Below are 26,752 nucleotides of genomic sequence, written 5' to 3' on the forward strand. Positions count from 1 at the left end.
TAAATTCCTGAATTGAAAGCTCACTTTCTGATAATGTTCATAGCTAGGAAAACTCAAAACTAAGCTTCTGATTATTTGTGCCATGAGAATACTATACACTGCCCACAGAAGGCTAGAAGAATCCCCACAATACCTACTTTTTGTGTTTTATCATTCACTTCTCTCAATCTTCTTCCCCTTAAGCCACATTAGTCATTTTTAGTATGAAATTCCCTCTCCACTACTGCTGAAAACGAGACTATTCAGAGAGAGTAATGTAATTCAGACATCACATCTTTGCATTCTGTGTCTTCCCTGGCCATACCTCATCAGAGAGAGATGGATTTTTCTTTTTTTCTTGTAATTCATAGGAAAACACTACATAAGTATAAACCATTTTGCTTTAAATTCATTTATTTATTTCACACTTATGTTTCCTTACTCATTCCCTCTCCAACTGACACAGCCAAGAAAAGATTCAGACTTCACCGTAATTTTAATTACGGTTAATTTCCAAAGTGCTGAAAGTCTTTGTATGTGGTAAACCCAACAAACCTAAAATGGTAAGTTCCGTAAATTAAAAACAAAACAAAACAAAACATTATTCCCACAGCCTGAGTGCTAGTACATCTTATGTCCTAGTTGCATCAGTACATTTACTGCTGAGATAATCTAAGAAATGACTGATGACATATTTGGCTGATTTTAAGTACAACCAAGGGAATTCACGCAAGAACTAAGACAATGACAAAATTGGGAGTGAATTTATTCTGCAGATGTGACCCGACCATACTTGACCATTCTTCTCATATTGCCTAAAATCAGGCTTAAAAAATGCTCAGAATTGGAAAAATGTTCTCATTTGACGGGAAGACCTTACATTTCTTTAAAGCCTGCTTCAAAGCAAAAAATATTTTCACACAATTGCATCACAGAAACACTGGATGTTGTCACTGTTTTGTTCCCGAAAAAACAGACCAATTTTGAAAATGTCTGATTTCTTGCAAAGTACTTGAACCAGGCAGGATAACGATATCCTTTGTGAATTAACCAAAATTCAGACTGGGAGAGTCTACAAACCTCCACATTTATGCAAAACCTTTTTTTTCCCAGTGATGTGCTTGTAACGTTTACTCACGTAAGCACGTGCGCCCGTCGGTGTGCAGTCTGTATCCCACCTGGCACTGGCAGTAGAAGGAGCCATGGGTGTTAATGCAGCCCTGCTGGCAGCCTCCGTTCACCACTGCACACTCGTCCACATCTACAGAGAGAAGACAAATGACTGAAATGACAAGACAGCCTCAGCAAAGCCATATATCCTGGTTCTCCTGGAGCATACATAGCTCATACACAATGCCACCACGACGATCCGACTGGAATTTTTTGTTTATTTATTTTGCTGCTGCACTCTAAACAGAGCAAAGAAAATTGAAATTTTATGGCGTTTTTCAAAGTTCCCACGGGCACTTTCTCTGTAGTCTCTACTTCTGAAGCCTTTGTTAATTAGAGTGGTTTGTGACGCCGGCGTTTCCTTGGGGGCAAGAGAAAAATACAAGGAGAGAATGACAGTAAGCTAACACGTCTGAGCTTGCAGGTACCGCTGGTCAAACATTTGGCTTTCACAAAAATTTGCTGTATGAAGATTTCCTTTTGCATCAGGCCTTTAATCTCATTAGCAGGACTGCTTGGGGGTACAAGGACATACAACTGACATGAGAAAAAGACGTGCAAGAGCAGAGCTGATGCTCTCAATCAACGGGAGCTTTGGCACTACATATGAAAAGAAGGTTGATTTTGTGCTACATTTTCTGTGGCTCCAGTCCCCTGGACTTTTTTGTGTTTCCCTGAACTTTCCCTATCTTCTTCTCAGGTGACCTCCCTGACAGGGAGGTGATTCCCTGACCATACGTACTCAGCATCAACAGGCATCACTCTGTATTTCACAGTTTAGGGGATTACACTCAGTCAAATGAGGACAGAAACTACCATTAAACCAGCTTGAGACTGTGCTGTAACGTTTCACCTGAAAATGAAGACAAGGATGGACAAAAAAGACCTAGAAAAGTTTAAGAAAATACTTGAAAGTTTAGAACCAATCCACAAAACTGCATTTTCAAAAGTACCGCATAAGCAGTTTCTGCATCTTTTCTGCAACTCCAGAATACTGTAAATAGCATTTGATTGGCATGTTGATACCATTACCTTAAAAATTGACACAGAAATCATTGAAAGTAAGGGCCAGTTAGTTCATTCCCTGACAAAATTTCACCTGGGAGATACTTGTCTTGGATTTGGTTGTCCTTTCCTCCACAGCCCCCAGGGATGGCAGGTCCACATCCCTCCATCCCACCCAGGGGCGATGCTGGCACCAAATTATGCTGACCACTGAACACATCCTCCCGTTACTGAACCCTTCTGCAGTATGCATCTAGAAGGGCCCCTCCATCACTATTTATTTATTTATTTTAAAGACTGACACAGACTGAACTGCCCTTTGGATCACATTCTGAAACCATCCTCAAGGATTTACCCACCCAAAAACGCCCAAGCAGGTGTGCATGAACAGACAGGGATGGAAAGAAAGAAAAGAGTGGCTCCAAGGAGAGGCCAGCCTATAATTGCTGCTGCAGGGAAGGGGCCGGCCACAGAGCCAGGAATGCGGAGCAGAGAGGAGCACGGAAACAAGAGCACAAAGAAGGTTTTTTTTCCCCCTGGTGTTGCACTCGAGGAGCAAGGGGTCTGGCTTTCATATTTTTGCTGTTGATATATCTGCTTTGCATTTAGCTTTTATGGTTTACATTTTTATGCTTTTATGTTTATTCCCTTTTAGAAAATCTAATCAAAATTAAATGAAAAAGGAAGTTTTAAAGATGACTTGGAAACACACAACATCCTGGTCCTCAGGAAATGCATTTATAAAGTTAAATTTTAATATTTCACATGTGAATTTCACCCACCTAAAGTGAAGTCCTAGTGTTGACTAGTGCTTAAATTCAGACCATTTGCTAACGTGTGCCACTTTTTAATCCTTCTGCTATATCTTTCCTTTCATCAGACTGTATACTATGTACATTTCCTACTGCCTGAAGACATCTGGAATACTTTTTTTAAAACAGAAGTTTCATTTTTTTAAATGTAAACAGTAAACAGAAAATGTTATTCATCTTGTTGGATACTATGCTGTTAAGAAACAGTCTGCTGAAAAATCCCAGAATGAAATCAAAACCAGGAAACTATTTGTCTTGAGTAGCAAAGAAATAAAATAAGCAAAAAGGCTCAGAAAAGTATACCAAGGAAGCAGCTGAGCTATATAGTACGACACATTCTAGTATTCATACTTTCATAAATTTAATTCTTTTGAGCTTCAATATATATTAATTTTATAAGCTACAACCAGCCACGGAATTTCTATCTGTACCATATACAGCTTTAGTTTAGGATATCAGCACTTACAAAGAAAAAAATAGCCAAGATAATAAAAAATGAGCAATTAGAGTAAGTGCTATTTATCAGAGCTAGGTCTGTTTGGGCATTTTAGTGCCTGGATTTCCAGGAGAGCCCCCGGGAGCTCAGCACTGGCTGCAGCCCCAACACCCCACATGTCCCTTGTCCTGCCATGTCCCAAACCACTCATGTCCCCACATCACCAGACCCCTCCATGTCCCTCCCTTGGCTTTGCCTGCATGACAGCCCACCCTTCCGAGAGGTGTCCCCAGCCTGTCTGAGGCCCCATAGGGCTCCGTGCTTCAGCACTGGCCCTGGTGGGCCCAGCTTTAGGGGGACAAAAGCAAAATCAAACAACAATATCCCCACCGCCATCCTCCCGGGAGGCCCGAGCAGTGAGGCCGATGGCAGGTGAGGCCTCCAGCCCAAGGCTTCCTCTGCAAGATCGATATCGTCAGGACTAAATGTCAAAAGATGCTTTCGCGTCCTGAAGATATAATCAAGAAAAATCCAACATGCAGTCGCCTTCGGTGCCTCCTACATCTCCGGGACAGGAAACAACGCTGCCCCCAGTTACAGAAGAAAAATGCCTTAATTATTTTGTCTGGGAAGCAGGCCGAGAAGCAGCCACTAACCTAAATGCTTGAGCTGCACTTGAGAGTTTTACAAGTGTAACCTATTTGCACTCTTACAGTAAAATAGCTGCACCTGTCAAGGACAAACACACCAGGAAAGCAACAGCTTACACTGTCAGAGGTATACAAGTGGCCAGTTCTTTTTCTATGTGGAAATAACTTTAGAAAAGTAGAATTATAAAGTCCATCCCCATGGGATTACAGGAGATTGCATCTGTTTAACTACATACTATAATTAAATTTGGATTAATTCCTGCTGCAGATCAAACTAAAATAGCTATGTGTTCAGCTTTCTACAGTTACATTCAGGATTCTTATCTGAATAACCAGAATTTCGAGCCATTTGGGGCCATTTTGAGCCATTTCTTATTGCCAGTCGCCCTGTGCCGAAAGCAGTTGTGCGTCCCCAAAACAGGGGCAGAGCCATAGAGGCGAGAAGAGAAACAAGAAATTTGTGCTCCCCAAAGCTATCTTGAGAAGGGGATTATGCTACTGGGTGAACAAAGCAGTCAGGACGTGAATATCCTCTATATCACCTGTGAATTTCAGCAGAGAGAGTTGCCTTTTGGTGAGATTCGCCAGTCCCTGCCCTCCGTGCTGTACACGCAGCATGTGCCCTGCTGCCACCAACCCACCATCATCTGCCCGAGGATTATGTCCCAATTTACCCACTGATCATCAGGAACAGTCTTATAGCCAAGCCAAAAGTCAACCCTACTTGTCGCCAGGATGCAAACTGCCTTAGCCACCACAGCCTGCAGCTTCTTTTAGCTCTTCAGGCCCCTGAGTGATGGTGCACTGCCTGTTCGTGCACCCTGAACACAGAGAAGAGGCTGTGGCATGCAAATCCCAGGGCTGCTGCCAGCACTGTGCCCCTTCCAGGGCAGGCTGTACCGATGGTGTTACAGATTTTAAGTCCTCTGTACCCCTGAGTGGGGGTTTTGCTGATTGTGAAGTTTGCCCCCAGCCGATTTGATGGGCTGCTTTGGCAACAGGTTGATTTCCCTGCCAAAAACCTGTTTAAACACAGAGCTGTGAGATTGCTTGTTTGGAATTCAAGGTCATCACGTTGGTGGCTCTTGTACGCAGCTTGCAGGATTTTTTTTTTCATACTGTTTCTTAAAATGCTTAGGAACAGCTATGATCAATCAGTTCCTTAAAAATAAACAGAGAGCAGCGCTAGACACAGATAATTAGTGGACCTGCAATTATGCTTCTATAAAGGAAAAAAAAAAAAAAAAAAAGCAGGCTGTTGCCAGATCAATTCCCCACTACCAGCAGCTAAGCTTTTTAAGCCACTAAGAAACATAAACAGGCAAAGCTAAAGAAAGCCCCCAAAGAGGGAGAAAACTCGTTCTGACAGCAGTAGGGCTGAGCATTTGCAGGAGCCTCTGCAGCACACGTGGGTCAGGAGCAGGGGCAGCCACAGCTCCCCCAGCCCTGAACAGGGGTTGGTGGTGGGCCCAAGGCACTCACACTTGTACCAGCTACCTCCTTAAACCCACACGTAACAAATATCTGCACGGTCACGAGCCTCCAGAGGGAAATATATGCCCAATATAATAACCACTGGACAAGCACTTCATGCAGTCCAAAATCCCTTTTGCTTTTAAATCCTTTTTTTCTTTCTTTTTTTTTTTTTTTCTTTTAAGTGACTGCAGTCTCTGCAGTCTCTACTCCCACAATGAATGCATCATCCTCTCTCCCACAGGTCTGCAGTGATACATCCCTGACCCTCATTCTCTTCTGTAGTTATATGCAAATACTTGAGCTCTGGTGCAGGACAGCTGCCACTTCAGATCTCAAAGAGCCTGCAGCAATACTGAAAGAAAGGCCTGCTTTTCTTCCTAATTCAGTTTACTTTTTAGGGTAAAGTGTTCCTCATAAGGTCATTTTTTGTAACTAGAGCTTGAACATGAGCCCACGTCAGATGTGCCGACAGCCCCAGAGCAGACATGAAGGGCTCATGCACGTCAGGAGGGAAGGTGACTCCTCAAGGGGACATCTTATGGGGCAGAATAAACTTGTTGTTTCACATTAGCACCATTACCTCCCTTCTTATGCTTGCTGCCACAGGAGTGAGTGCTACAGAAAGACCTGAATGGCTGTAAATTGCCAAAGGAAAGCTGCTTCCTACCAGACTCAACCCAGCTGTAAAGAACAACATGAAGAGATGCAGTGGCCAAATGACGTTAAGCTGTGAGCATCACCCACCCCGCAGGCACTAGAGACTTGCTGGGATGCCACGAGTCACACCAAGCTGGGAGGTGCCGAGCACCATGGTCTCACTGAGGCCAGGAGCAACAGCTCCTTTCTTCAAAATGCATAATTTGTCCTCGCCAAGGCCAGGTATCCCGCATACACGAGTAGTCAGGGCTTACATTCACCCAGTTAAAATCAGCTGGGCACACGCTCACACTTGGGGACCCAAACCTCCACTGTACCCAAAGTGGACCTGGCTCGACAGGCTTTCACAGAAGCACAACTACACCCTTGTTACCAGATGCCTAAGAAATACTGCATGAAATTGGAACGGATGACACATGCACATCGACATTTTTGGTTCACCACAATCCACCCAGCTCACTGCAGGAAGGATGCAACCAAGGGAGAGAGGAAAACACAAACCCCTACTTCCATGTATTTAAAGGACGGTTTACGTGGATGGTTTTAAACTTATAAATTTGGGTTATAATTAAACATAATTATAATAATTATTTATAAAAAATCGTGACCAGAGAGAGGAAGCATGGTCTACCCCTTGCAGCAGCATCTTACAATTTAATAACATCAGGGTTTGGTCTCTTCTGTGCCCAGGGAGCTCTGTGGGTCCACACGTGCTAGGATTAAACAGTCAGTGACAGGGAGGGTGGAGAAACAGGGAAGGGAAGACTGGATGTTATGTAAAGAACCACAAGGAGAAACAATAAGAAGCTATATGTAAAATTATCACAAGTGGATAAACTGTTCATCTCAATATTTTTCTGGATTAGGTTAACAAAAATCCAGCTTTCCACTCATTTGTGCTGAATCACTCACCCAATCCCTTCAGCTTGCTAAAGTGCAGCTCATTTCGTTCATCTGACATGCAAACTCCCTTATTGTTTGGTATCTAAAACGATATTTAAAATCAGCAAAGATGGATGACAGCGCTTTCCCTTCTGTTATTTGTCATTAGTCTGGTGTATCGATTCCAAAGGATGTTTAAACCTCATGCAAGTTACAGAGTGAAAATATCATATGGTCGTCCCCCACGAATTTACATGGTGTATTTTACACATTAATTTCACGTGTTTGAAAGTTGACTAATTTGTATACTACTTAAGGGAGAGGAGGGGAACAGGCTCGGTACCCAGTCACGTATAAGTTGATCGCAAAAGTCAGAAATTTCTGTATATTGTGAGAGTGAAACATAACATAAGAACCACCATTGCTATAAGCAGATACATTTATGACAGACTCAGCTCCCAGCTTCCTTTAAATCACACAGTCTCCCCAAGTCTTGAGTTTGAAAATGCCTGTAATTTGACAACCAGTGTGAATCCATTCACAGATGTACTTACTATTAGGCGTGACATGATTTGCTCTTCAAGCAGAAGTTTTTTTAATGACCTCTCCTGTCTGACTAACATTAAAGTTGTTTTCAAGGCTTGAAAGTTTGATTCCAGGAGTTTTGAACCTCCCGTTGCTAGAAAAATGCTCGTCCAATTTTTCCGCTGTGAAAGTTGTTTGACATTAGCATTGACTCTAGAAATAAAATACAACAAATTTTAAGTCTGGTCAAAACTAAAGCTTAAAATTCAAGAACAAAATACAGAATTTCTGCTAATTTTAATTGAAAATGTGCTTCTGTTTCACCAAACCAAGCTGAGCTGCAAAAAGGGAATAGAGCAATTTTCTATAGCTGCAAGATTTTAAATCGCCACGTCTTCCATGAACTCTAGTGCTCTTTTTTACACTTCACAAAAAATACCATAAATATGTTACAAGCTCTTTTGAGTGGTCCACTAGAACCTGATGTTAAAACACCTTGGTGAAATAGCTTTCAGCATAGATAAATGTGCTCCTGCGGTCATATTAAACTGTTCCTGCTCCTGGGCTTTTATTTTTGCTCCTTACCTATTTGTTTCTGCCCTTTTCTGGCCCCTCCAATGGATTATATGAGCATCCATTGTCTGCTTCGGTTCAAAGTCAGTCAGGTTAGCTCAAATCACTGCTGCAGCTTACTTAAATTTCAGTAAGTCACAGGTGTCTGAGGCAAGCTCGCTACAACAAAATTAATTAATGGAATAGCTTGAGCAAATCGTACTGAAAGAAGCATGTCAAGTCTGATAAGAGATTGGTTAAAAGGCATGGTTAAGAGATTCCTTACCCAATTTAGTCCCTGAGAACCAATTGCACGTTGAAAGAGGGCCCTTGTTAGTGCGACGAGTTCTGCACAATGTTTCTTCTTTGCTTGGGATTAAGCACAAAGCAGCTTTAACCTGCACTATTTTGGCAGGGTTATCCAATTAGCCATGCACAGGCTTTCCAAGTTATCTAATTATTTACCTTCCCCTGAAAATCAATGGCTTTTTTTTTTTTTTTAAATGCTCTTTGTAAAGGTTTGTCTGACTTTCAGTCCGTCACCTTCCTTCAGACCTCCCTGGTGATTTGGTCACACCGTAGAGGAGAATTTGCTGCCCTGCAGTTGGTACCTTGCCCTATATTTCAGATATTTTTCCAGGTAGCTTCAATGGCTTCAAGCTGTGACTAGGTCAGCTTTCCTCTCTCACAGCCCTGGTTTACCCGTCTTTATACCGAGCACACCAAAGGACACCGGGAAATGCTTAACAGCAGTCATCTATGGGACTCTGCCTATGTTAGGTAATAAATATTTATGTCCAGGTTGGGAGGGAGATGCATTTCCTGATGACTGTTTTCAAGGAGGGAAGAGGAAAGAGGCATCTCTAAGGTATGGCTGGCCTAGGGAGCAGCTGGGGAGGCTTCTGGGGAGAAGAGATCAGAGCTGGAAGCACTGAACAGGGCAATCCACACAGACAAGCCTTAAAGACCTGGATTCAATCTCCTGATCTGTCACTGGCCTTATTGGACAATAAATACAGGGATAAATTGCTGTGAGGTGTCATGCAACCCCATCAGGGGGAGCCAGCGTTGATTTGAAAGAATGACATTTGATTTGCCAAAGATCCTGGTAATTTGAATTCATTCTGGGGACAGGTGGGATGGTTTTTTTTTCTTTGTTTGTTGATATTGTTTGTTTTGATACGGCTTTGTATCACTTACGTAAAGACTGGCACAATGCAACCTCTGAAAGTGGTGACTTGTTCCTCACCAGTGCCTGGGTCCCACCACCACAGATCATTTCTCAGGTGTCCCTCGAGAGCAGACCTCCTGGGAAAAGGGATGTGAAAAGACGAAAACGGCCAATACCTGTACTGCTGCTTTCTGCTTGAATTCAACGCCTGACATGCCAATCTTTCCCGAGATATTTAACAGTGGTTTAGCTCAATAAACAGTCAAGAGCCCTTCATCCACAACTCTATATGCGAACCATATGTTGCAGCTGAAAACTTTGAAGATTATAATTAGAACTGTCCATTCAGTTTAAACAAGGTCAAGAATGAAAACTATTTCAAATTCAATAAACAGGCCATTTGAAAGTGTAGATGCTGCGGAGGACAAGCTTAACAATTTAATTGACAGGTAAAGCTTCATTTCTAATCCTCATTTTGATATCGTCTGTAGCCTCAGGAGTCAAAACACATCACTGCTCAGTCCTCAAAATATGCAGAGAAAATGAAAATGTCAGTTGAATGAAAAAAAAGGAGAAGCATCTGTTTGATAGCTGTGTAAGCCTGTGATATGTAAACTGCTTTGGAGTCAAGCAGCCCTAATTAGAGTTTCAAGGCATTCTTCATTAAATATACACACAGAGACATATATATGTGAATTTTAAGCAATTATTGGGGCCAGATAATTTGAAAGAAAATCAGGGTATAGAATTAAAGTAAAGAACGGGATAATTTTCATGGACAGACCTCAGACAACACTGTGATGCTTGCACATAGCAGGGAAGAAATAGTTTTCATCATCTTTTCACGGTACAGATCTGTACGTTTTCCTTCACTCTCATTTTTTTAAAACGAAAAACGAACAGATCCATTTCTGCATTTCAGAGCAGCACAAGCATCACAAAGAAGTACAGCCAAGAAGGAAGACTGATAGGGTTACCAGCCTCCACACTGGGTTACGCTAATAGATATTTTGGCAACCGTAGGCACTTGACCACTCCAATCCACATCAATATGAAACCCACATGGAAGGACACGGGCTTGCAGTGAAAAACTGCAGCCAGGAAAAGTGAATGACCACAAGAAGAAACAAAGGAGTTCAATCTGAAAAACAACAATCCGGACAAACACATAACTTATGATCTTAAACAATATTTATATGCTGAAGAAAACAGACTCGTTAATTTTACTCAGTGTTTCCTGTAGAAAAGCAGTGACTGCACCGGCTGCAAGCAGGGAATTTGGAAGAGGACATTTTGCCTGTGCAGTGCATCAGTGCGGGCTGAAAGACAATAATTAAACATTTATGTAATTTCTGCTTAGGAAAGAGGCTTTGAGATAGTTAGCATCAGCAGGTACACCGCAACGTACCGCAGGATTTTCTGATGCGGGGCATAAGAGCAGAAGGAAAATTTGTTATGGGACTCTATCAATTTTTAAAGGCAGTTCCTCAGCACAATTCAGTTAGGCCATGCTGGGAGGCAGGAGGGTGGCAAAGGAGGAAAGAATATCTGCGAGGAGATGCACTTAATAAGCGACAGCGTGATACAGCCCAACTCCTTGCGCAGATTCAAATCGGAGATGTGGTGCGGAGGTTTATATGTTGGGCCATCAGCATCTTCTCTCAGCAGGATGTGACAGTTTGAAAAAACAGTTATGGAATAAAAAGAGAGAGAAATGACTGATACGATGAGAATATTTTTTGTTGTTGTTAGCAGCAATACTAATGCCCACTTGCCGAGCTCAGTGAGTGCCTTTACTACAGTAGGACACAGGGAAATGTTTCTTCTACACACACAGGAGGTAAAATATGCAAAAAAGGGGGAAAAAAATGAAAAAAAAAAAAAAAAAAAAAGATAATCATGCAAATTGCATCGTAATTTGATGTTTCCTGCTTGCAGTACATACACTCTGCTTGTCTGAAACATGAATGCTATTTGTAACAAATGTCCTACTGGGGCTGGGGAAAAGCTTTATGCCATCACATGGACAGCCTCTTCTTGCTGACTGACTGGAACATCAGACAATCTTGGTGATAATTGGTTTGGGTGGAGCAATTGCTGGTAGATCTGTGTTTTTTCAACACATGAAACACTTGTAATGCTGCCACTGCTCTCGGAAGACAGAGCTGGTTTTGCATTATAACACTGAGCTACTTCAGAGTATGGGATGGGGAACATAGGGAGGGAAATAACAGACCACCGAGGTGACCATAACTCATTGCCTAGATGAGACCCCAGTACCTTCCACTCTGTTACTGAAAATTCAGCTCACTGAAATTGCTCCATGGTCATTAGTTCATATGATGCCTGCCCAAGATGCTCCACAAGCGTCGATTCCCCACCGGAGCTATCGTAGCTCCAGACCAATCTTCTGCAACATAAATAGTCAGCAAGCAAAAGACAGTATGTTACACAGATTTTTTTTGCTCTGCTTCCACCTAAAACATATTAGTTGTGACTCTGCAGAGATCCACCAGTGAGAAGAGGCATTAACACATCCCAAATTTGCCCATGCCAGGCTTCCATAGCTGCTGGATCCTAATGAATGATGTCATCAGGCACAGAAGAAATTTTTTTTCCTGAGATTAAGATGACATTAAGTTAATCACTGGATTGCTCCATTTTTTATTAGCCATTTTTGATCTCCTTCACTGGCATTGAATCCCTTTTGGAATAGTGTCTGTTAACAAGGTATTCAGGTGGGTCTTCCAGAGATCCGGTGCGTGCTAACAGCAGGTATATTTCAAGTTGGTCTTCTAATAAATCAGTTAAACCCAGTGAAAACCCTCAGGTACTCATGTAATTGAAGTTTGAGTAATCCAATATGATGGTGATCAAACTACTCATCTTTTAATAAGGAACCGTAGCCTCCCCAGCAGTTGCTACCTTGCTGGCAATCACGTCTGGATCGCTTCCTTCGGGCCAGCGCTTTGAACAGAGAGGCTGACGGATTTCTGTTTGTTTTAGGTTTTATCACAAATTGCTTTAAAGTTTTCTCTTTTTTCTTTTTTTTTTTTTTTTTTTCCTGAATATATCAATCGGCTCATAAAATCCATGGGCATTTCAATAAAAAACGGGATTTCTATTAGTTGTCCCCATTAAAGTCGGCATTAAATGCTTCTCAAGAGGAAGACAAACAGCACTCGGGAGCTGTACCTCATCCTACCTCCGGACCTGCCCTCCGGCATTGTTTACATAGCCTATAGGCAACGCTATAGAGAACGCAATAGTTACCCTGCACAATGCTCTCCGCTGAAAGGCAAATGCGCACATTTTTCCTTTTATAATTTCCATTTAAAGAATGAATTGAAGGTTTCTAAGCCTTGCCTCTCTACACAAGAGTAATTCAGTAGCAATTTACATTTTCGATGTGCTCAGAATGAACACCAAGATGACTCATGTGCTGTTTATAAGATGCTTATATTTGCTGGTAAATACCTTGCTACAAACAAGCTATAATTTAAGTATTCAAAAGCCTTGGTTCAGCATAAAATTACTAACTGTAATTTTGGAGACCATGACCAGAGCTTCAATTTCAGGCTTGCAAAGCTCTTCCTACACAATGATTCTTGAAATTATGAGTGTATTTTCTTCTCTGACAACGGCAATCATTGTATCTCTGTAATTGCAGAAAAGATTACCTAGCTTTTAATTCACATTAGTCAGCTGCAACAATACCGTGCTTCTTTCCTTTCCTTTAAAATAAACTAATTATTGTCAATCAGCCCCGTGGAATGTTAACATTCTCCATAACCTACCTTTCAGAGGTAGTCATAAATGTTAGAAACTAGCTAATAGAAACTAATCAGAGCCCTAGAAATGTCTCAAAACATATTTGTACTGCAGTCTATCATTTTTGTCATATTATTTCGAAGTATTATACGTTGTCTGGACAGTAATAGTCCATTCATATAGATATATACTGCTTTTCATCTAACTATTCAAAGCTCTTTACGTGCATCAATTAAACCACATTAAATTCCTGACTGGCGTGGTAAATACCACAGTATTAGCAAACCCTAAATATTTCTGGTTGTCGAAAGCTGGTCAATAAATATGCAGCAGTCAGTTTGCACAAAGTTTTCACACCAGTGCGTTTGATCATCCCCAGCTTCCCACACAAATTCACTACTGCAAAACTGGGCGTCGCAGGCAGGGGAAGCACGAAGGGGATGGCTGGCTTTCACCCCACACTTCACGCACCCGCTCCCTCCCAAAGATAAGAGCAAGCTGCGGTTACCCTTGGTATTTCCTTCCAGCTGGTAGAGCCCACGTGAGGCTTCTTGGAGATGGAGGAAGGCTGGGAGCTGGAATCCCTGGGGCCACAGCCCAGAACTGGCTTCGAGCAACCGTGCCGGGGGCTTTCAAGTGCCAGATGGGCCTAGGCAGCAGAGATTGTCGAGCTGGGACTCTGCCTTTGTCATTACCTGGGAGGCCTGGGACTTCGAGAAATAATTTTTCCCTTTCAGCCCGTGTCAGATCAGTGATCAATAATTCATCTGATAACTGACATGCAGAACGGGGTGCCAGTTTGCTGCGGTTTATGAATAATCCCACGCTTGTTGAAAATCGTGCCGCTTTGGAACACAGCAGCAGATGTGCTGCAGGAAATATATTGCGTATTGATACACGATACATACATATATTGTGTGTAGGTGTAGGTATGTGCAACTACACCGAGCTCAGCGAAATCCTTACATAATTTGAAAATTAAGCTCTGGTTATGCAAAAGGCATATTAAAATTCTACAATTAAATTAAAAGTTCAATGAGGAAAATCTGGAAAACAAGAAAACCTCCAAGGAAAAAGGAGAGTGGGATCATGAAATAATCATCACTGTTTTCTTGAAATAGAAGGGGTTCCCATCCACCCCAGACGTCAAAGCTGTACATGCAGGAACACTGTTCCTTCAGTCCTGTTGTTGTTTGGAGCTTCTGGTTAGGATCCTTGCTCTTGACTTTGTTTGTGCCTAACTGGTTTGCCTAAAGGTGACTGAAGCCCAGCTTCTGCTTTAAAAGTGGCTGAAACATGACTGTGCTCATCTTCAGTGCCAATCGATAAGCTCCTGTATTCAGGAGAAATGAGCTCACTCTTTGGTGGCTGTATTCATTTTGGAGGAAGCTGTCATAACTGTTAGTTCATCTACCCTGAGGGATGCCGTACGTGAGAAGTTATGTGATCTCCCTCACAGCCTCTTTGTTCCGTGAATAAGAGAAGAGAAGGGAGACTTCTGCAATAGCCAAGCATGAATCAGGAAAAATCTGAAACGGTGCAATTAAAATGCAAAAATAAATCATTACAGTTATCAGAGCATCAGATGCTCTTCTGGGCTAACACGACCACATTACTGCTCCAAGACCAGGTTGGAAATCTCTGCTGTTACCTGCCCCACCAGTGTGTTTATCCCCCGTGCTTCCCTGGTTGGAGAGAAGCAGGGCAGAGCTGGAAGGACTGCGATTTTGCTGAGTTTAGTAAATGATACATTTTAATAAGATGGAAAGTGCTTGCATGTCCCTGGTGTGTAATTGAGTGGATTAGGTTTGGAAGGGCGCACAAAATGAGAGGGGAGCGACCAAACCAACACGCAGTGTTCGTTGTGTGCCGGCAGCCGCTGTGAGCCCTCAATTAGCAATCCAAAATTCAGCTCAGGTTCCTGCCTGCCGTGGGCTTGCTATTAATCAGGATTCAGGTAATTCATTTTAAAAGTCCAATAACCTACAATTAATGCTACTTTTGCTATGAATCTGTAGTAATTTTTACTACTTATTTGGAGTACATTTTTTGCTGTAGTACTGCCACAAAGAGACAAATGCAGAAAGATGATGCTATTTGCCTAGGAGAGTGCAACAGCTACCAGCATCTATTGATCCCAGCTGGCTCTTAATGCAGCACGGGGCTGCGCAAGAAAGGACAGACAAATGACCTCCAGCATTCATTCCTCCTGAAGAACCAGAAAAGACAAATACTTAAAAAGAAAAAATAAAAAATAAAAGCATGAATTTCAAAAATAATTAAGAGTAAAAATTAAATTAAATTACCCGAAAAGTTTGCAAATACGAATGTCTTATGGTAATTTCTGTCCAGATCTTCTTTGCAACCATGTACAAACACAGAGTTCAAATATCCTGAAAAACACAGAAGTCTGACTGCATAATGCTACACGGTGTTTAAAAGGCACAGTTAATCCTTAATCTTAGTTAATATCCTTCCTTTCATAAGAGAAAAAAAAAAAGGGAAACCTCGATTTTTATCAGCTGAGATCTGAAATCAAAAGCCATAATTATGCTTTATATTTGTGACTAAAGATACTGATTTGACAATTAGGAGCAACCATAAATAAACAATATTCAAATGTAAAAATAGCAATTGCTACTTGTTGAATTCACTTCAGATGATCAGACCACGCTACCAGCGTTCTGGGTGCACAAACCGATGCAGAAGAGAATATTTATTCCTTGGCTTCTGACAGAGTGCCTCAAAGCCCTTTTACACTTTGAAACTTATATGCTTTGAGTTTTCTGACTCAGCCCTAACAGCCCATAGTGGAGTCCCAAGGTACCACTAAGCACTTCAATACACGGCTGGCAATAACAGAAATTAGGTTTTGTGCTCTTTCTCAACTCTTTTTCTTATGTCTATTCTTTTTATCTTTCCTTTCAAATCACTGTAAAAATATAATAAATTAAAATTTATTCGTTATCGAGATTGTTAACCCAGGGTCTGTTACGGTTACACGATGGAGCTGTCTGTGTCCCTCACTCTCTGAGGTGGATGTAACATGGGCACGGTATTTCAGTTACAGATAATTAGGTAACTGTGATACAATTACTACAATTTAGCCTTATTTCCATATCTCAGGACAAAGTTTTAAAATAGAGAAAGATAAAGATTGTCACGCGGCTTTACCTCAATGAGGAGTGCCTTCAGCAGATTACTCTAAGACTTAAGTTCAAGCTGAGTGGTACTTGTTGCATGTGTAATCAGGGCTGGGCTACATTTCTTCTTGTAAAGTATCATTTATTTTCTGTATTCTCCTTTGATTGAGTTGTTCCTGAAAATATTTAAATCTGTGCCACGGTATGTCACAGTGTTATGAATCAATGAAATTTCTAAATTTTGAATACTAAAGAAGTATCCCAAATCAGTGCAACTGACTAAGAAAAAAAGAAAGAAAGAAAGAAAGAGAGAGAGCTTCCTGCATCTCCCTAGAGGTGCACAGTGTTACGTCCTTCAGTTTTTTCACAGGATGCAGCAGAAGCTTGGTGCATTGATTTGATGGGCAAGGAAACCAGTCCAAATGCAGAATTACTGTGTTTATTCTCTTTGGCAAAAACACAGCGTTTGACAAGAGTAAGTTATGACCGAAACCTCAAGCCTTACAGACTAAATAAATGCTGAGGTCATCTTAATAAACACTTTCTTTGACAAATCCTTCAGTATTCCTTTTAGTCAAGCTATTAACTCTTCTGTGGAAGCAGTGCTTAGAGAGTTCCCATCAGGCAAGAAATCAGGATAAATCATTGACACCAGTGACTATTTTATTACTTGGGTAAACAGCAGTGGCCTTGCAAAGTCACACACCGTCTCTGAAGGCAGCCGCTCCACGAGCCTCTCCAGCAAAGGTCAGGGATCTGCCCAGGCTCTGAGGCTGGACTGAACCCCCAGGGATGCCCAGGGACTGGGCTGCACTGATTGCAATATTGCTCTAATCAGTAAAATAAAAGCTTCGTTCCATCAACAGCTAACCATATGACTTCATTTGTCTCCAGCTTTGTTCAGTTGCCTTGACAGATGAGAACACAATAGTATAAATAAGAAATGACATTTTACCAAAGCAGGTTAACATAAGGTCACAACCTTTTTCATTTGACTTCTGTAGCTTATTCATGTGTGAAAACATGTTTTTGTAGCTCTAGCCTCCGCATGCTTTACAGATCTGGACTTGTGCTGAAATCTGAGTTTTAAAATGGTATTTACATTTGGAAAATAGCATTTTGCTTTTTGTGATGTTTGAGTAGAATTGTTTCACATTAGTGTAAGTTAAGAACTGAGAAAACCTATATGTATCACAGAATATCACATAAGAAGTCAGGGTAACCTCTGCCTAACAACTGAGGAGCTATTGCACACAGATGAAGTTGATTTGCGTGCACACACATTTCTCCTCCCTTACTCAGACCAAGTTAAAGCTTTCTGAGCAAATTCCCCCACTGACATCAACCAGGATGCCCCTAGAAATGCTGAACACCAGTATGGATGCACAGGGCACAGAATAAGGCTGACAGCTGTACACTAATAAATGTCAAATATTAATTTATGGCACTATTTGTGCAGCGATTTAAATCCAAATCCTTTTTCATCATTAATTTTAACAGGACACATGAAGAGAGAGAGGTAAGCATGAGCTTTATGTCAAAATCTGTAATGCCTATGTGACTATCTGCCAAAATATATTTCTCTGTCAGATAAGAGAACTGAAGTTCTGTCTATGAACACTGGAGATTTCAGCTGCAGTACAACACACAGATAATTAGATTTGAAAGGCTAATCAGTTCACCACTCTGGCTGGCGTCATCTATAGATGCACGTGCCTTCATCTTCCTACAGCTTGCCTCTTGACGCAAGTAACCCTCTCTGAAATAAGATGTTATATGCAACATAACTCTGAATGATATATCCTGCCATAAGAGACCACAACCAGTTAGAAAAGATCCTTTTTAAGATGATCAGGCCTATTTTATGCTGTTGTCTTGTTCATATTCATGTAGCCTTATGTCTTGCAGGTGCCTTTGATGACACAGAAGGTAGAGATGCTCAACTCCTACTGTAAAAGTCTGTAGCCATTGTCAGTTTATACTCTTGGGTCTCCTAAAATGGCTCCCCAAAAAGCTATTATTGACTAATCAGCAGTACACTTCATTATGTTGTTGGATTCATGAATTTTCACTTTCACCTCCTCAACATTAAAGAGCTACAAATGGCTAACAACAGTATTTATTTTTATTTTTTTATTTTTATTTTTTTAAGTTATTTCCTGGCAACATATTTCCTTTTTGTCAAAAGGATGCTCTATTTTGTTTCTGAAAAACAAGATCAATCTTCGCACTAATAATGACCTACTGAATAAAATCTGCACTACTTCCACGGTGCTTTTATAACAATATGCCGCATTTGTACCTTGGCTAACAACAAAAAAAAAAAACCACACTGTACAGCAATTGATCATTTCAGTCACCAGTGAAATAAAACCAACCGTGAGACAGATAATGGGAGCAGAACAATAGTGCACGGCTATTTAATGCTAGAGTTTAGACTAAGAGCTAACATAAAGCACAATGAAGCTATAAAGAAAGAAAGAATGTAACTACCCAGAACAACTGTAAGCCTTATTCCTCCAGAAATGCTGGCTAACCTGAGCGATGAGAAACTGTTTTGCCCTCATCTTCAAGACGAGCCCTTTGAGCAATGCAGAACCATCGCATCAATAAAGCACCAAGTCAGTGTCACATCCTGAAAGATCAGCACCTTCGAGCAGCACACGCAGCTTTCTTTGGGAGCTCACATTTCCCTCCTGTCAAAGTCAACCACTGAGTCACTTACATTGCAAAATCTGATGGCTACAAGTTGGCTGAAGGTGCTTTGTTGCAAGTCTGTAGCCACTGACTTGTCACTATTGGCACCACAAAAGTCAAGGTGTAATTAGCGTTAGCTCTACGTTCACCTTGATCTATGACTTGAGCAGTTTCAGTTTGTTGCACATTTCCATTTTTGTCTGAAGATTTCAAACAGTGGCTTCAAAATGGCTAACAATATGTTCTTCTCTAAATCCTGTGTAGTACAAGAATCAAATATCTTGAGCTCTATTTGATTTTTTCAAAGAATGTCAAAATAACAGATTTTGAAGCCTATTTTAAGAGTAGCAGAATTGTATAGAAGGAACACTAATCTGACTGACACAAAACAATTTTAACAGAAACAGTACCCCCGCATGCTAAACAATTTAGGATTACTATATGTAGTACCCCTGCTTTCAAAAATGTATTTTTTATAAACTTTTAAGCAGATGTAAAAACAGCAAACCTTCACAAACAAACCTATGCACTGGCTCACTGGCATATCACCAATTAGCCACCAAAAAAGGTAAGAGAAGACTGAGGTGAAGTAGCAGGAATCTGTGAATTATGCCTAGTATTTCATGCTCCAGCTCTCAAAAGGCCAAAATGAAAGCACTGATGACCATAATGAAAAACTTCAATCAAAATAAAATAAGCATCTACAGCTTATTTACATTGTCAAGCTTGATATCAAATGATAGCTTACCTTGAAAAATAATTCTACAATCTTCTAGTGGAGAAAAAGGAGTGCAGCCAAATAAATTACAAAGTTAGGGTAAAGAATACGATCACAGCTAAGAAATACATTGCTTTGTAATAAATCTGAAGAGAGACATTGAAGGACAATGATAAATGAAATCCTGGAACAAAGGAATTTGTGTGACGCTGTGCAACAGGAAAAGCCAGAAGAGATGGCATCTTGTGAAGAGATGATAACACAGTTTGTACAACAGGAAAAGCCAGAGGAGATGGCTTCTTGTGAAGAGATGATAACACAGTTTGTGGAAACATACCTAAAACCTTTCATCTTGAGAGAATCAGAAAACTTCCACTCTACATTTCCTGTAGCAATGAAATACAATTGAGGACGCAATCCCGGCACACAGCCAGTCCCCAGAAGATCATACAGCAGCAAACATTCATCACCTGCGTTAGCAGAGAGTTCATGAAGGAGAAGAATCTGCTCTAGCCTCTGACATCTTGGCTACTTTACTCCTAATTTCAGTTACATTTACACCTAAAAATGGAGTGACTGTAGATCAACAGATCCTATGGGTTTGTTTACATCCACTCCATGTTACCAATGCAACTCTAATGAATTATGGTTAGATTTCCCAAATGTTGTAACATAAGTTTATGTGATGTTTTAATTTTACGCAAAGTCAAGCTTTTGCATAGCATCTTTTGCATAGGAACAAATTTTACCCCATAATGCACTAACTGGACTTATATTTCCCTTAGGAAGAAGACAAACGGGTTTATGTAGCATGTGATTTCAAATCCTTTTTTATTCTGTTAATCTCTAGCTGTGGAATTGTGATTGAAATGCAAAAATGTATGTGTATTTTCTGATAAGAACCATTTTGTTTTAGAGACACGAAATGTTATCAAACATTCGTCAGGTTTTTAAACTGATGATGGAAATTCTATAATCAGAACATGGCACAACCAATCCAGGTTAAATGATAACAATTTTTCAAAAGGAAAAAAAAAAAAAAAAAAATCCCTTTGAAGTGTTCTTAGAGTTACATCCGCATAATCCAGACATGAGAAGATCGGCTTTCTTGACAACTCTGAATATACACTCTTCAGCTGGCTCTAGCTAAAAGCTAACACTTCCTTTTCCTTTGCAATGTCTTCTCTGATTCCTTAATAGCAGAAAGACACAGAACAAAACATTACCTCCACACGATTTTCCATCTTCCTGCAGTTTCTGGCCAGCTGGACATTTGCAGTGGTAGCTGCCGATGGTATTACAGCACTGGTCATGGCAGCCACCGTTCTCTGTGGTGCACTCGTTTACATCTGTGGGTGGAAAGCATTAGGCGGTCAGTAAAAAGTGGGCATTGACCAGATTACATGTTTATTTAAGAATATCTGTGTATGATCCTGATATTACAGAAGTAAAAAGTTACTGAGAAACACAACTAAGGCCCTTTTAGGCCACCACTGCAGAAATGGCTCCCAGCTATGTCACTGTGCCCCACCATGCAACTGATAGATGCAATGGGGGGATTTTTCCTCCTCCACTTCTGTGCAAGGTAAGCTGCAAGGTCCACCCGGCCTCAGCTGCAGGCTGAGGGAGCAGGGGATGTTTGGCCTACAGACTGGAAGGCTCTGTGGAGAACTCGCAGAGGCCTGCCTGTGCCTGAAGGGGCTGCAGGAAAGCTGGGGAGGGACTCTGTCACGGCATGTAGGGATAAAACAAGGGGTAATGGCTTTAAACTAAAAGAGGGGAGATTTAGATTGGATACAAGAAATAAATCCTTCACTCAGAGGGCGGTGAGGCCCTGGCACAGGCTGCACCATCCTTGGCAGTGCCCAAGGATGTTGGAAGTGGGTGGGCTTTGAGGTCCCTTCCAACCTAAACCAGCCTGTGATTCTGATTCGTCTCAAGAAGAGCAACAACAATCTTTATACTGCCATTTCCACCACTCCACTTGTGTGCTAGGTTGCTGCCAGCATTCATGGCAGAGATAAAAAGCATCTAGAAAACGGTAGCACTGGAAAATAGTTAAGGTCCTTCTTTCCTCAGGATATGTGTGCACTTAATATCTGCACTCCTTGCCTATTCACCTGCTCAAACTGGTGCTTGCTTGCATGATTTTGAATGGGGAACAAAAAAAATCTTTACACATTATAAATGAAGAACATTAAAGAACCACATAAATAATCAAGTAAATGACTAGTCAATGGCAGAGAAAAATCAATACTGAAGACATTTTCTTTTTAACCTGTGTACTCATATATCCTACCCAAGAATTTCTGAAGAAATGTGATAGAAATCTCCGGGCCGGTAATGCTCTGTTGAGCTGCATCGCAGACGACAGATGGTATGAAAGTATTTCCAAAGTAGAAAATTTGTCAAGTGGGATAGTAAATATAGCAAAACCAGCAGGTATTTGCTGTATTGATTTCACGTATTTTGGAAAGCATACTTGTGCATTACTTTCTGGCTTGCATCACTCTCTCTGAAGTGTGAATGTTGTCTCATAGACATGCAATTCAGAGGCAGGGAGGGACAGCAATGAATCTGTACAAGAGCGATGGGTTGTGGGCATTTTTTCTTGATCTGGTGACAGACAACAGTGCACTGGTAAGGGGCAAGCCAGGGCTAGGGGGACATGCCAGGTTCCCAACACCTGGCATGAGGATGTAGGTGACAGATGTCATGTCCACGAGGACTTCGATATTGGTAAGGATCACACGTTGCATTCAGGTTAGAGAGCAAGAGAGCTGCGAGGAGGAAGATTAAGCAATAAAAGATAAGCATCATCATGACTATACAAATTGAAGCAATTACTTCATATTAGGGGCACTCTACATCAGCACTGGGGAAATACGGCTTTTTAAAAAAGTTCTAATTAGACTCTGTCTAAGAGAAATACAAAGTGCTGCAAAAAAAAAAAAAAAATCAAAAAAGAAAGAATTTCACATGTATACAAAAGAGATGAGAGCCTTTCAACTTCAATCCTTAGCTGCTAAAGACTAAGATTTACCAAGGTTCGTTAGTTCTTTGATGAGCTTGAGTTTAATTTTACTAGTTCATTTATGATCCTGTCTAAAAACCAGAGTTCAAAGAAATTTTGGGGGAGGTTTCAGATTATTAACAAGCTAAAGGAAAGCACATCATGCAATGTCAACATTTACTAACACATATCTAAAGAGGCACAATCTCACTGAAAACGTCTCATTTCTCTGCAGCTAATTTCTCTACAGCTCTACATTCAATGCAATGACCGACACAGTAAAACTTTCTTTATTCCCAGTGACACTGACAAGCACTGGCAAGTTGGATTTAAAAAAATACATCAGTTATGTCAGAGCTACACAACAAAGCAAATCTTAACTCACACGAAGTCAGCAAGGCTTTTCTCTTGATTTCATGGAAACACAATTTAGATAGAAACTTTTCTGAAGTGAAACACTTACACACCCCGAAACGCAAAAGCAACCCGTACCGAAATAAAACATTCGTCTGTTCGCTTCTCAGCAAGAGACTGAGAGAACATATGACAAGCAACAGATTTTAGTCCTGTTCCTCAAAGCACAGGAAGAAGGCACGGTAGCGCTGAGCATCGTACAGAAGATCGACAAAGCAGACATGTTCCAAGTGATTTACTCCCTCTAACTAGCACACATCTTGATATGCCTTGTGGTAATAAACAGTAATGAGCCGCATAATAACCCTGCTCCACAGCTTCAACTTCTATTTACACTAGCAGAATTGAAAACTAATAAAATCTCTTGCTCTTTATTTTTTTAAACAAAATTATGTGAGGAACTACTTTATTTTTCTAGACCATGTTTAGCATCTGCAATACTACATGACCTCCTAGTATAAAATATTGACTAAGTTCTGTGGTCTATAATATACAACCTAATTTATTAACACCAATGTCTGTATTTTCAACCAAAACACTGAAAGAAAACCTTTCAAGCTGAGAAGCTAATCATTATCCTCTTGATTTCACAAGGGTATAATACACGTGGAAGTCTATGGTGCTATTGCATACTAATGTACAGAACATTTCTCCTTTTGATTGCAACATATTTATATTAACAATCAGGAATCTTCTTGTTCAGCATAAAAAGCTGTGACCCACCCATGTGTTTTGCCCCAGTAAAAGAACTGGTGCTTCTACAACTCTTTATCTTCTTCTATCTCTTTTTCACATGCTGTGTCCAGGATTTCCTCATCTCTGCCTTAAAAGTTGTTTTTATTCTAAGCTTTTTTTTTTTTTTTTTTTTGGCTGTTTCTTACACCAGAAATCTACTACTTTTTCTACTGCATGCAGAAATTCTGACTTTTCATCCATACTCCTCTATAAAACAAATATGTCATTTAAAGCTAATCGTCATAACTCGGAAACTAAATTATAGGTATTGTAAGACAGCAAAATGAGCTTTTGACATAGCCTTTTCCCTACAACACAGCACACATATCTGAAGGCATAACCCTCATTAGGTACAAACCATAGTAGTTCAAAAGTTAGTGTTAAGGAAATTTGCTCTCTAAGCACCTGCATCTGCAATGTACAACCTCCTGTACAAGAGCTTCTCCACTGCTTGTACTATGCCAACTTGTTTTTAACAGTCCCAATAATAAAGGTCAGGAGTTGCCTCAAACAAACACAAAAATAAGTTTTCTGAATGTGAAATAATAACAAATTTGTTTTATATTTACATTGTTAAAACATGGTTCATATGGCCCTTGTAAGCCATTCTATATTCCTAAAACACAGAGTAGGCAGAATTTTAATGTCTGATTACAGATTTGCCACTGTAAAGAAACAAAACAAAACAAAAAACAACTACAACAAAAACAATTCTGTCAAATGATAAATTTCTGTCTGCTTTCCATATTCAATGTCATTCAAGGTTGCAAATATATTTGCCTTTTGGATAGCAAGAAAAATGACAGAAAATTTCTGACATGTAACAAGTCTGCCAGGTTAGGGCTGACAAAAGTTCAATGTTATCAAGACTATCAATCCATCTGTAATGACATGCTGTAGGCGCTTCAGAAAAATAAATGTGATGCTTTCTACTGCAATATTTCACATTTATTTATAGAGCCAATGTTGCAACACAAAAACATTCTCCACGGGACATACTTTATGTGAGTTTTCAATGCTTTCAATATGTTTTCAAACGTATGAAGTCTTAGAGAATAAAAATGAAAAAAAAAAAATCTAGATTAATTCAATATTAACTTTGTATATGATGCCTGTCATGTGTGTGGAAAAAAATCACAGCATTTTAATACACTAGAATTCAAAAATGTAGATTGTAGGCATCTGCCTACATCCCTTACTCACAGCACAAGGTATTGTAAAAATTCATTCATTTGTCCAAAAACCTCCTCAAATACTTGATATCTTCAGCATAGGAGAGCATGTCTGTTTTTCAGGAAATGGATCACCTTTGCTCAATTAACTATGTCTAGGAGCTATATGCTGGGTGGAAAAGGACAGATCCCAATAGCCTTCTCCATTCTTGTTGAATGCTCCTGTCTGAAAGTATCAGATAGCAAGCCAGAGCAAGCCAGAAAAAATCTTTCACAAAGATTTCTGGAAAGTCTAAACGATTTTAGATTTCCTACAAATAAATGCAAAATTTTTATAAATGCAGCACTAGATAAAAATTAATTCCAACAATGGACTGAATCACCTTCTATTTTTGGCAACAATTTAGATCTATGGGACACACCAGCCCAGAGGCAATAGTATTTTTAGGTAAAGGATTTTACCAGTATAACAAGTTTAAGGAATTTGTATTACTGTGAAGATTAATTTTTAAGTCAACAAAGAGAATCTCATAGCCGCAGCCCACTATTTAGTGTTTTTTTCCCCCCAAGGTTGCTATATTTATCAGTTGCAGATGAGCAACAACTTTATTTAATGCAACCACATGCAAACTTGCCATTTCAGTGACCACTCGCGAGGGCTAACCTGTGCTCTGAACCATAAGCAGCTGACTTCAGCGCATGTCATAGCTCAATGGGCTTGTAATAAATCACTGGAGTGGAATAAAATCTGCAAAATCATTCACATTGTTATTGCAATACCACACAAACAAAGCCCACCACTACAGAAATGGGAGGTTATTTTGATTAGTTTAAAAGTGTTTGGCTAGCACACTGTGCTTCAATTAGGGGTCAAAGTAACCAGAACATGTTTATTTAGGAGGAATACAGCAGTTCACTAATAGCACATCACCCCAGTTGTGATTTTCTCCTGAAGACTGGGGTGAAGATGGGCAGATCTCAGGAATCTAAATATTAAGCAACTTTATCTAAGAATGAAGCTTGATTACCTGCTGTAACAGACACTGGCAGCATCTATTGATTTTAATGACAATTCAGAAGTGTAAATTCCTAATTCAGAAAACATAACATGAATGCTTGCAGCATCAAACTTGAATTTTTTTTTTGCACAAAACCCTCATAATACTTATCATCAAATCCTCAATATATATATAATATATATAATGTGCAACCTAAATGCACCTATATGTGTACCTTGATAAAGATGCGTGCCTGGTACAAGAACAAAGAGCTATACTCTCATTCATATTACTATTTGCTTCCATGAGGAAATATAGTAGGTGAGCATCTGCAAATTATAACATGCACTTGAAAACTTCTCATTTATAGCTCTAAATGGTTTGATTCAAGTTTTAAAAGTACCAAAGATCCAACAAATAGGTAGTTCCTTAAGGTTTTAGACACTGTGCTGTTTTTTTTTTTAAATTACGGCCCAGATGGTCTGCAACCAAAACCATATGTCTGAATAAATCCCGAAGCCTGAGAAAGTTGATTTGAACTTTAAAGGCCAATCACTGCTATGACAGTACACAGCTCACACAAGTACATACGCACATATATCACAGCAATGTTACATGTAAATAGCCAGACTGGACAGGCTGGTGAGCACAATGCTCACGCCCCAGCTACTGCATTTGCCTTTATCTTCGTTTTGTGCAAGAGCTATATAACAGTCTTCTTTGAACAGTAATTGTCTTGAAAACATAAATTACATCCATCATTTTCAGTGTGAACC

The 26,752-nt window shown here is 40.2% G+C and overlaps 1 protein-coding gene across 1 annotated transcript in view; it reads right to left on the reverse strand.

The window, feature by feature from the left end:
- The window catches only part of LOC311212770 (uncharacterized protein), a gene marked incomplete at its 5' end in the record, with an annotated part of 191,444 nt that overhangs the window by 65,023 nt on the left and 99,669 nt on the right, over nt 1-26,752 (reverse strand). The window contains 2 exons of the mRNA XM_084292377.1: nt 1,118-1,240; nt 20,871-20,993. Coding sequence (XP_084148503.1) covers nt 1,118-1,240; nt 20,871-20,993 — 246 coding nt within the window. The remainder of the gene's footprint in view (nt 1-1,117; nt 1,241-20,870; nt 20,994-26,752) is intronic.

This window comes from Netta rufina (genome assembly GCF_964035555.1).
Source record: "Netta rufina genome assembly, chromosome: 9".
In the NCBI taxonomy this organism is placed as follows: Eukaryota; Metazoa; Chordata; class Aves; order Anseriformes; family Anatidae; genus Netta; species Netta rufina.